General features: G+C 38.2%; 1 protein-coding gene and 1 long non-coding RNA gene across 2 annotated transcripts in view; both read left to right on the top strand.

Annotated features, from left to right (window-relative positions):
- Positions 1 to 12: 12 nt before the first annotated feature.
- Positions 13 to 2,529, top strand: ctsll (cathepsin L, like). Its single transcript, XM_067439068.1, has 8 exons — positions 13 to 22; positions 340 to 467; positions 581 to 703; positions 913 to 1,065; positions 1,182 to 1,406; positions 1,531 to 1,699; positions 1,825 to 1,942; positions 2,029 to 2,529. The coding sequence occupies exons 2-8, from the start codon at positions 345 to 347 to the stop codon at positions 2,126 to 2,128; spliced, it is 1,011 nt and encodes a 336-aa protein (XP_067295169.1). The 5' UTR covers positions 13 to 22; positions 340 to 344; the 3' UTR covers positions 2,129 to 2,529.
- Positions 2,530 to 3,664: 1,135 nt separating this feature from the next.
- Positions 3,665 to 12,142, top strand: part of LOC137071988 (uncharacterized) — a 97,495-nt gene continuing 89,017 nt past the window's right edge. The window contains exons 1-2 of the long non-coding RNA XR_010904572.1: positions 3,665 to 3,852; positions 3,984 to 4,066. This is a non-coding gene — a long non-coding RNA (uncharacterized lncRNA). The remainder of the gene's footprint in view (positions 3,853 to 3,983; positions 4,067 to 12,142) is intronic.

Raw genomic sequence — 12,142 nt, 5'->3', positions numbered from 1 at the left:
TCATTTCGTTAGCTGGTAAAAGGTAAGTTTATTCCACTAATTTCTTGAGCGTACTTAAAAAATTTGCCTGGCTTAGTTTAAGTAGCTCAATTATATAGTTGATAGGTAAAATAAGCTGTTTAAATATTTTCTAGGCTAGTAAAGTCTACAAATGTTACAAAGCTACTTGTGCATTGTCTGCATGTGGTTTTGTAACCTGTACATATTCAGTGTCTTAACTTTAAATAACAATTGGTATGCGCACTGAGGGTTTGCTCCTTGTAACTGGATCGAATGCTGAAGTCTGTGTAACTCACCTCTGTGACATTCCTTCAAATTGAGTTTGCTTCTGTCTTGCAGGTAGGATGATGTTTGCCTTGCTCCTCATGGTATGCATGATCGCAGTGTTTGCTGCCCCAAACTTAGACCAGCGGTTAGATGACCACTGGCACCTCTGGAAGAGCTGGCATGGAAAAAACTACCACCAGGTGGGTAGTACTAGAGCTTGTACCCAGGCATCAGCTTCAACACAATAGAAAAGCAATGCATGTCTTTACACAGACATTTTGTTTTCCAATGGCTAAAATGTTTGCTGCTTCAGAAAGAAGAGGGCTGGAGGAGAATGGTGTGGGAGAAAAACTTCAGGAAAATTGAGTTGCACAACCTTGAGCTCTCTGTGGGCAAACACACCTTTCGACTGGGCATGAACCAATTTGGTGACATGGTAAGCAGTTCAGTTTTTTTGTATCTTTTCTGTGGCAGTTTCTGAACGGATGAATCGTGTAAAACATTTTAATGCTCTTCAATTATTATATACAGTATATATAAATCGTTTTTTTTATTTTTTTATAATCGTTACCCTTTTGTGGTAATGTCTGCTAGGCTTTTTTATTTTTATTAATTTAAGCCTTTTGTTTGCATACTCCCTTTTAGACACATGAGGAGTTCAAACAGGCAATGAATGGTTACAGTCATGACCCCAACCGGAAGTCAAAAGGCTCGTTGTTTATGGAACCCAGCTTTTTTGAGGTCCCCCAACAGGTTGACTGGAGAGAGAAGGGCTATGTTACCCCTGTTAAAGACCAAGTAAGCTAACAATTTATCAAACTGGTTTCTAGTGGTTTAATTTACTCTAAATCTGTTAATGTTTTAAACTGTGCCTGTATTGCACATTTGGTAACGGTCCGTTTTTGTGATCCTAGAAACGGTGTGGATCTTGCTGGGCTTTCAGCTCAACAGGTGCCTTGGAGGGTCAGCTGTTCCGTAAAACGGGAAAGCTGGTTTCTTTGAGTGAGCAAAACTTGGTGGACTGTTCCCGGCCAGAGGGCAATCAAGGCTGCGACGGAGGCCTCATGGACCAGGCCTTCCAATATGTCCAGGATAACAATGGGCTGGATTCTGAGGAGTCATATCCCTACCTTGCAACGGTAAGAATCAGTTGTGCTCTTTCTGATGCTAGATGCTAGTGAATCTATAGTCCATGTCAAGGCTTAGCTCTCTCTAACCCCTGTATTGGGTATATATTGAGTACAATATTTCTTGTGCTTTCAGGATGATCAGCCATGCCACTACGACCCCCATTATAATGCTGCTAATGACACTGGTTTTGTGGACATCCCCAGTGGTAAAGAGCATGCTTTGATGAAGGCTGTTGCTGCTGTGGGTCCTGTAGCTGTTGCTATTGATGCTGCACATGAATCTTTCCAGTTCTATCAGTCTGGTATGTGGTTTATCCCTGGAACAGTCTAAATATATGGTTCTTTGGCTTGTACACACCATTATAAACGCACTTGGCTTTCCTTTAAACTTAAATCCAAGCCTGACAGTCTACACTTTCTACTCTAGGCATCTATTATGAGAAGGAGTGCAGCAGTGAAGAACTTGACCATGGAGTCTTGGTGGTTGGTTATGGTTATGAGGGGGCTGATGTTGTTGGGAAGAGATACTGGATTGTGAAGAACAGGTATGATTTAATTACGTGTTTATTTTTAAAAATACCACTTAACTGCAGGCACAATCTGAAATGCACACCTTGTGTTCCGCCTTTAGCTGGACTGAGAAATGGGGTGACAAAGGCTACATCTACATGGCTAAAGACCGACAGAACCACTGTGGCATTGCAACAGCTGGCTGCTATCCTCTAGTATAAGGCCACTGGACTGTTATCTGCATTCTGGAAATGCCAGTTGATTGGCCTACTTCGTTTTCATTTTTAAATGTTTTAATTCTACTGTTTGACATATGTGGTTTTCTTTTAGAACACTTGCTCTTTGCCGTTTTTTTATTTTGTGCATGTCATTTTTATATTTTATTTGGGAACACTACCAGTATGTTTGGAGCAATTTGCTTCTATAAAGGTTAAGAATGCACTAATCTGTTAGGCTTTTTTTTTTCTCTTGATCCTGTGAACCAATTTTTTTATTTTAGTTGAACTCTTATTTGAAGCTTGCCATTCTTATGTGTAATCTTACAGGTGTGACTGTTACAATGTGTACAAAATGCTGTGCTTTACCTACTCAACCTGCCAAAGGTTAAATATTAAACTTGCTTGTATGAAATGCAGAGTCTGTTTCTGTGCACATGGGATCTCATGCAAGAGTGGGCCATCTGTAAGAAGCCCATAATGTGGTTTAAAACTATTGCTTGTGCCTCATGTTCTGTGAGGCTCATTTTGACACTAACTTTAAAGTCTCATGAATTGCCCTGACAACCCTCAACTTGTAGTTACAAGACCTAAAGTCATCTCTTCTAACTCTGGGGGACTAGGGCAGTAACAGTGACGTCATAATTGATTGTTCTTGTTTTATAAAATATTGCAATCTAAGGCTGAAAAGTTAAATTCTGCAAGAAAGGGGAAACTTAAATGAGACAAGCTATTTGTGCATACAAGAAACAATCAAAGGACAACAGATTTGGGGTTTCATAATGAAAGCTGCAGGTCACAGTTGTAGAGCAAAACTTGTCAAACATGCATGTAGGCTACTACGATCACAAAATAAATGGGCAAATGTTTCTTCATTAAAACCACAAAATTAGCTAGTTTCATCAATATCAGAGTACTTAGAAATTCAGAGGCTGTGTTTTATAATGACATTCCTTAACCCTGTTGGGTAGGGTGATTGGGACACTTTTTGCCATTGAGATGACTGGGAAAGTGTTCTACTTCTAATCACCCTGAATTCACCCTACAACATTAGGTAAAAGCCAGGTGTTTCTCCAGTTTACATTTGTAATAAAGGAACCCAAACAGAATGTAGCCTACCCCTTGGAGTAATCTCTCTCTTCAGTTGAGAGTGAAAATTATTTTTCATCTTCAAGTGTAAATCTGAATGAACATGCCTTTACTGAACTTTTCCAGCTCGGATAACCTAATTTTTTTTTAGATACAGGAGATTTATATATGTATTGCAATACAATTTTAAGATTTATATAGTATATAGTAAAACAAACTGTCACTTGATCTTTAAATAATTGAAAGAACACGTTTGCATTGACTGCTTTTTGCTGTAATGCATTAGACTATACATGTATGGATAGCCTTTGTTAACGTTTCCTGTAGCGTTTTAAATGCGCAAGGATAAGTTAAAATAGTACATTTTCGACACTAATCGGAAAACCGTTCCGAACCAACCGCTCAGTTGGTCACGTCACGTACCACTTGAAGTTTGGCGCTCTTGGCGGGAGCTAGCTTCCTTGTAAACAACGACAGAAGATGATTTTCCCGAATAATCTACCAAGAAAGAGCGCAGTTATTAAAGTCAGGCAGCCTTTGTTTGGTTGTACTCGATGCTTTTAAATTAAATAAAGTTTTCGAAGACACAAAATATGTTTTGCATTAAAACAGAAAAATAGCGTCATATGTGGTGAGACCAGGTTAGTATTTCGTTGCACTAACGTTAAACCGTTTGTCCACTGAAAATGTTTACATTACATTTTCTGTACATGAATATAACTATATTATATTGATTCAAATTATTTATGCATATTTATATTTCACCTTTCAGATTGAGCTATGGGCTATGGTTGTGGAGAAAGTTTCCAAGGATCATGTTGATGCATCAAGATCTGATGAAACAAGGAAAGCATGGTAGGCCTACTGTACAATGTCACATGTACATTTTGTTGGGTTAGTGAGCAGTTTAGTCTTACTAGTTATAAACTTGGTGAAAAATACTTAGCTTCAGAAGTTGTAGAAGTTCTGTCATAAGCAGCTGTGAACATTGAAAAAGTTAAATTATGAATTAGATATATTTTTTAATCAAATTCCATCATATTTCTTTTGTTGGTTATACTATACGTGCCTAGTCTGACACAACACTTCTAGGCTTGGCTTTGAAGTTTGAGCTGTAATGAAGCTGTATATGAGAGGTCACTATGCTGTGTGAGAGTCATTCTGCGTGTTATTAGAGAGTCATTCTGAGTCATGTGCTTACTTAGCTTTGCCATTCCACTGCTGTTGTAAGCAGCTTCTAGTTTTAATATCAGCCAGCTTAAGACTTTTCAGCTTGGTTATCAAGTTTTGATTGCATAAAGCTTTTGCTTTGATTTTATGTCTTGCACATCATATTCATGATGAATTTTAGCGATGAGTCCAGCAAATGTTCTGGGGTTTGATTTGTTTTCAGTATTGAATTCTGCTGTTAACCTGTAAGTGCGTCTAATGGAGTTTACGTGAGAGTTCCTGACTGACTGTGAAAACCGTTTTGTTACGTTTGTATGTTGTAGCTACAGTGAACTCCCCCAACAATAACATTTTTTTTGTTAACTAGCTTGGAAAACCTTTCTTATCAATTTATTTGAATAATCACAAAGACAGACCTTGGCAGAAGAAGGAAAAAAAAGATGTGCAATAAACATTTATTTTGCAAGAGCGCCTCCTGCTGGTACAGATTTTACTTAACATCCAATGAATGGCTCTACAGTGTATATCTGTCTATAGGAAAATATATCCAAATTCTGGATTTGAAATGAGGTACCAAACATGCAGAAATGCGAAAAATTCCCCCATGAGAAGAATCTCGGGACTAATAATATATTTGCTGCAAATTAATGCAAACATTGTTTGCAAATAGTCCCAATTAGATTATTTCTCAACTAGAATTACAATTTTCACACAGGTAGTTTTGTCTTAAGTGAATGTAAACATCTGCATTACTAGCCTAATATAAGAATCAGTGGAGTACAAAGTGAAGAATATGCAGATTTATTTTTTCATGTGATTATTCCATTCTGCTTTTAGACACAGCCTACCTATATTTTACCTGGAAAATTTAAAGCAGTTTATTTAATTGGCATCTTTCTTTTATAATTGTATTGTATTGTTTATTTTCGTATGTTGATGTTATCATTGCCTTCTGCAATAAAATAAACATGAATCTAGGAAAAAAAATCCAAATAAATGTTAGTTACAAAGGTGGATGTGTGATATAACTAGTGCCAGGATGTTTAGTATTGCAAAAAATAATTATATTTTTGTGTAAAAAAAATAAACTACTTAATTCAACAGCATGTGTAGCATTGCCAATTGTAGCAATACAAAAATAATAATAGCCTAATCTTTAAAAACAAATATTTTGGTTACTGAGGAACAAACAATGTAAGTGAATGGGAAAAAATGTTGAAGTGCGTAGGGTGAGCCATCAAACACTGAACTGGACTAGATCCAAAAAGCAATAGTCTGAACACAAAGGGGTCTGAGACCACATTCCTACTAAAGGGGACCAAAAATGATCGGAGTCCTCTTTCAGGTACAGGGACAGTGTGAACGTTAAGAGATCTGGGTCCCTTTGGTTAACCTTGGTTACTTGTTGCTTTTTGGATCTAGTCCAGCCAATTTGTATGGAGGCATTTGATGACCAAACTACGTTGGAATTTGCGAACAGAGAAATAAAATAAGCACAGAGCGGTTTGTGTTCAGACTGCGTGTTTTTAGCGAACCGTAACATAAGATGAGATCGAACAGTACCCAGACCACCTCCCGAGATGGTCTTGGCTCGGTTCGCTTTAAAGCGGTCTGAGATCGTTAGGAGTGTTCATATATGGACCAAAAATCACGCAAACTGCGCTCAGACCCCTGAAAAGGACAAAGTGTGAAACAGGAAGCACACATTACATTTTTTATTCATTTTTACAGAAGTTGTAGCATATTCCTTTTGTAAAGCTACAGACCCATCAATGTTTTGTAAGTTTGAGCCATGTGTTTATTAAGATCTGAAATAAAACAAGATTTCTGTGATATAGTATGCTTGCTTATTATAGGAAGTAAAAAGAAATTACTCTTTACATTTAAGGTAGTAGCCTAGTAAGAACAGGGTTTTGGGGGAATCACTTTTCTCTTTTTAATCAAACCGCAGTTTTTGCAAGTTCATGCAATTTCATTGCATTAAATTGCATAAATATCCCGCATATTCCATAGCATTTTTTAAGAAAAGATGCCTCATAATCGAGGATTTTTGCTTGCAACAATCACACAAAAAAGCACACTTTTCTGGAAGGAATCCTAACATACTACATGTTGCCATGTTGTGACCTACCAGCATCAGTTGTGTCACTTCACTACCATTTATATATGATCTCCCATGGTCTCATGGGAAAGCACTGTGTCCATCATATACACACACTTCAGAATCTTGCCAGAAGTAATCTGTCATCTGGGTAACTTTTGCCCACTCTTTTATGGGTATTGTAAATTCAGACATACTACTCTTGTCACATACTGTTTTTTTTTGCCTATTATAATAGGCAAGTTTGCTGTATTGGCCGTTTATTGACTTGCTTTGCTTTTTAAATTGCAATAACAGAGCCCCCTGCTGGTACAGAGTACAGTCTTCACTGCAGAGACAATATGCATTAGAGTCAGAAAAGCAACAAAACAACACAGTGGCTACATTAGCTGTTTCTCTCTCTCTCTCTGTCTCGCTCTCTCTTTCTCTCTCTCTGAAATGTATCCTTTTTTTAAACCTATCGGCCTGGTTTTACAGACAGGGCTTAGATTAAGCCACGATTAGGCCTTAGTTTAATAAGGACATCTAAGTAGCTTTTATAAACATGCCTTAGAAAAAAGTATTACTGGTGTGCATCTTGCGACATAACACTGACATATTTAAAGATACGCAATTTTCTTTCAGTTAAAACAGCTCAAACATGCATGGCGGCTAAAGTCTTGTCTGTGAAACCGTTAAACTGACACGATTTTAAAGTTCTGTAACAAATGACATCTCTGTTCCTTCAAGTTTATTTTCACTTGTATCTATGCTGCTGTTTTTTTTAATGCACACAACCATCAACAATATGGTTTGCATTTCCTTTCCATAGTAATTAATGTTGTTTAGATTGCCTTTGAGTGAATTTAAATTTCAAATCATTGTGTAGTCTATAGTGCAGCAGGCTAAAAATACATAAGATGTGCAATCTTTACAGATTTAAAATGAAATGGTGAATGCAAATGAATGCTCTTATTTCCTTTTGATATTTAGACAGATTAGTGTAACACAATATACCGTACACCTATCATTTTGCAAAAATACTACTAATATTTTTTTAAAATATTGATATATACTATTTATTAAAAGAAAGTCACATCAACATTTCTTATTGGTTTTTGCAGTGTTTTTTGCTTGAATTTAAAAAAAGAATTACAAAAACATATACAGTAAGCATGTTTTATTTGTTACTTCTAACTGTTATTTGGTATGTATTATTACATTAATCTTATATTAAAATTAGTTGTATGATTGCTAAAAATGCCTTGCTCACAATTTTGATTGGACGTGACTGAAAGTGGTCATATCTGAGTATGTAAGTTGTTTTCTTTGTAATTTGTCCATCTATTTCCACCAATTTTAACAATTCAGGCTGATTTGTGAGCATGATGGATGGGCATCATTGCATTTGCAGGCTAAACAGCCAAAACTGAAAGTTTAGACCATATTCATTTCGAAAAATGAAAAGTTCTTTACGCATTATTTGATTTTTTCTTCCAAACTTTTTAATAAGGTATGGCCCTCCTTGAAAATAATGCGTTACACAAAAGTGTAATATGTGTGCGTGTGTGTGTGTATATATATATATTAGGACTTTCCTCGACTAAGGATTTAGACATTCGAATCAGAATTGTCGAATCTCTCTATGGTCGACCGATAGTCAAATTATCTATGTGTGTGTGAATGGGTTGGGAGGGGCACACTTGTCAGCAGGGGGTAAAACTATTTTTTATTTTACTTACTTTACACACTGCACATAGGAAAAACTTTTAATAAAGCGTCCAAAACTGCCTGCCAACTTCTTATTTAGGTTTAAATAGCCTAAAAGGTAATGTGGTGGATAAATATTCATAAACCGTTTTCTCATAACATGTTAAAGCCGCGATCGAAATGCAGAACGTCACACAAATATATAAAAGAACATTTTGATAAATAAACCTAAAAAAAATACCTGCCTAGAGAGGAAAAGAACATTTTGAGTGTGTTTACATGCACGTTCTTAAGCCGATTGTGCCTAAAGGGGGTGAAGGACGCGAAGCTCAGCCCCGCGCCTCAGGATCCCACACCGCCACCTGAAGCGCACATTATATACACACGAGCTCAATTTTGAATTGACAGAATAGCTGCACGATGAGTGTATCTTGTAGCACAGGGTTAAATCAGTATGTACTTTGACGATTTGAGGGAAATATAATATAAATTTAATATAAAACCTTGAAAAAGTGCTCTGTGGTGTGGCAGGATTTTAAACAACTTCCTGAGTGGCAAACAGGCGCTGAATGCTTCCGCCGGTGTGTGTACACTCATTGAACGTGTTCGAATTTTAAAGGCGCAGTGCGAAGCTCAGCGTCCTTTAAGGGCTCGCACACCGGATGCTGAGCTCAGCTCAGCGCCGTGACACGTCTTTAAAATATTGAGCACCCCCCATATTGCCAAAATGGTATGATCCTCGTTTCATAACACCCGCGAAGATTCGACGGTGGTCAATCAGGCTCTGCATATCGATGCATCGAATCTCCGACTATTCGGGGTCACCCCTTATATATATATATTAGGGATGTCAATTTTACCAAATTCCCATGATCGATCGTCGTTTAAATTAACGATCAATTAATCGATTAATCGTTAACCATAATACTGCAATATGCGTCTACAGCAGTGGCTTATAGCCGACAGCATGACAGTAGGACTTTGTGTAATGCTGCTCAAAACGCCATGTTCTTCACCAAATGAATGAGAAGGATGTTTTTAATCTAAACAAAGGGCTATGGGATTGTAAAATTAGTCGATGTTATTTATAATTTAATTAAATTACTTATTTGATAACCAAATATAACATGTAATAGGCTACAACACGAACGCCGCCTCAGATCTGTTATTCAGAATTTGTGGACGCACTTGCAAGAACAACGTGCTGAAACGTCACCTAAACCCAGTTAATTCAAAACGATTTATTAAAATATTGTTTTCATTAATGTTATGTAATGTGACAGTCCCAATCATAGTTATTATTAGTCGTGCGTTGCTGTTTGAACTGCGCATACTGAAGCTGATCGCGCTGAATCAACACTAGTAAGTTACACTGAAGCTCTTTGCTAGCATGTTATTTAACTCAACAAAAAGCTTCCTATATGAGATTAATCAGATTTATATAAAGTTAACAAAATATTACAAATTATATATCTTCACAAAATGATGCGAATGCACAAGTGAACTTGAATTGAGTTGCTGATATTCATCTTCAGAATGGGAGACGCGCTCTTCCTGGAACAACGCTCTGAACACGGCACCTAAACCCAATGACTTTACAACCATTTATTAAAACAGTGTTCTCATTTCTGGTATATAATATGACCGTCCCAATCATCGTTATTATGCATTGCTCTGTATGCGCTAAAAAGCACTGAATGAAAACCGATAGCCATCACTGACTGAAGACATTTCAACTAGTGCGTTTTACTAAAAGAAACGCATCCTATATGATTGATCACATATATAACGTTACAAAATACATTTAATATTACAAATTACTTCAGCACAATCTGATGCGAAGGCACAAGTGCACTTGAACAAGTTATATGCGCGAGTCAGAATGCGTGACTCATGTTGTGCACGCGCTCTTCCTGGATCAACGCAATGAAACACACGGCAAATAAACCCAAATAATTAACAATCACAATGTTTTATTACAATAGTGTTCTCATTAATGTTGTGTAATATTACAGTCCCAATCATAGTCATTATTAGCTGTGCATTGCTGTTGGAGCTGAAGCTGATTACCGCCACGCTTTTGCTCACCTCTAACGTTAATTATTAACCAAATGCGTCCCTTTGAGATAAATCAGCTATAGATAGGCCTGCACAAAATAACACAATATTACAACTTACATTTGCACAAAACAAAAGGCTGCGAATGCACATGCAAACTTGCAGTCATGATGAAGGTGTGTAACTCCAGCTGTAAAATGGTCCCAAACAGAACTCGGGGCACGCTCCCATTATTTTTCCTCCCGTTTCGCGGTTGAGCCGCACGCACGCGCATGACCCTGGTTAATCGATGATCGATAAGTCTTATCGATCAAATGTCTTATCGACAATTAATCGATCATCGATTAATCGTTGACATCCCTAATATATATATATATATATATATATATATATATATATATATATATATTTATTAATTTTTCCTTCGTCCAGTACATCTTCCAATGGATGGCAGTGAGTAAAATTGGTGCATGTGTTTGAGACACCACAGATCTTGGCCTTTAGGCAGCTGCGACCTTTAGTTCTTGGAACTAAAGTTGTGGAACGTCTAATGACTGCAATCAAAACTACTCAGACCTGAAGTATGAACAACAACTCGAGCTGCCTGAGAAACAGCCGACGCTGCCAGTCGTGTTATAGGCTGTGCTCCTCGACTGCGCAATAAATATCAAAACTCTGACCTGTGCTTTTGTGCGGCGGTGGCAAATTTAGCTACATTGGGCTTCTCTTAAATGGAGCGGGGAAAAATAACTGGAACACAATGAGGGAAAAGAAGTTTGTCAGACTTCATTAAGTATCAAGGGAACATCGCTGAAACTGGCAACGCAAAGCGCACCGGGCCCGTGTGCCATTAATCACGTCTGACAAGGAACCGGAGCAGGGGGCGTAGGGAGGGAGCGCAGTACACGGGTGCCGCTGCCAGCGGCTCTGTTTATGATTACTGCGAGGGGTCCTGACTAAGCTAGCTGCCCGAAGAGGAGCGGAGCAGAAACCCAAGATCAGGAAAAAGTCAAAGCCAAGGAGCTCTCATCCAGCATTACTCCTCCTCCCTTTCAAAATGACACAGCCACCAATATGATTAGACCAGAGCGCCGACTATCCTCCAAACAATTACTAAGCATCGGAGCGGAGTTGAAAAATTGAATGGCATAGAAAAACGGTGAGATATTGCCTTTCAAAGCAAAGTCATCAGTATATAAAGGTTCGCTCTACTTTAATTTGCCATTGTGCAGGCTTGTATAAGGGGGAGGGGTAGAGACAGGGAAAAAAGCCTGCTGACTGCAGCTTCATCTGTGTTCTCCGTTTTGTAAGCTCTCGCAGCAAGACCGTGTCTTTCCTCCTTTCCTTGGTCTGCCACCCCAGATGCAGAAAATAAATGGGAGTGAGAGAGGAGGAGAAAAGAGGGCCTGTGACTGGTGGAGATGGAGGCCTGTGTTAAGTGCTGTGCTTGAAAGCACGTCTGGCCTCATTAGATGTCAGTTGTAACAATACTGAACTGGCAGCAAGGACTGCTGTGAGTCTCACAACCATAAATCACACTCTGACAGCTCACTGACAGGGCTGGGAACCGGCACACATGCAAACACTGACTTCTCTCTCTCTCTCTCTCTCTCTCTCTCTCTCTCTCTCTCTCTCTCTCTCTCTCTCTCTCTCTCTCTCTCTCTCTCTCTCTCTCTCTCTCTCTCTCTTTCTCTGCTGCACATTTTCCTTTTTCTCTGACGCACAACATCTTTCTCTTCTGTTCTTTGCTTTCTTGCACATAATCAGTGCACAAAATGAACACAGCAGAACCATGCAGTGATTTTTTTGTTGTTGTTTTGTTTTGTTTTTCATAAAACAAAAACATTAGGGTTTTGACACGCATGCATGTTCTTAATGTGCGTGTGAGTCCGAAGCAATGGGCAGCTCCTGCC

This window comes from Pseudorasbora parva, chromosome 3, assembly GCF_024679245.1.
Source record: "Pseudorasbora parva isolate DD20220531a chromosome 3, ASM2467924v1, whole genome shotgun sequence".
Taxonomy (NCBI): Eukaryota; Metazoa; Chordata; class Actinopteri; order Cypriniformes; family Gobionidae; genus Pseudorasbora; species Pseudorasbora parva.
The sequence above is the reverse complement of the archived record's forward strand: the minus strand, read 5'-3'. Positions and strand labels throughout refer to the sequence as shown.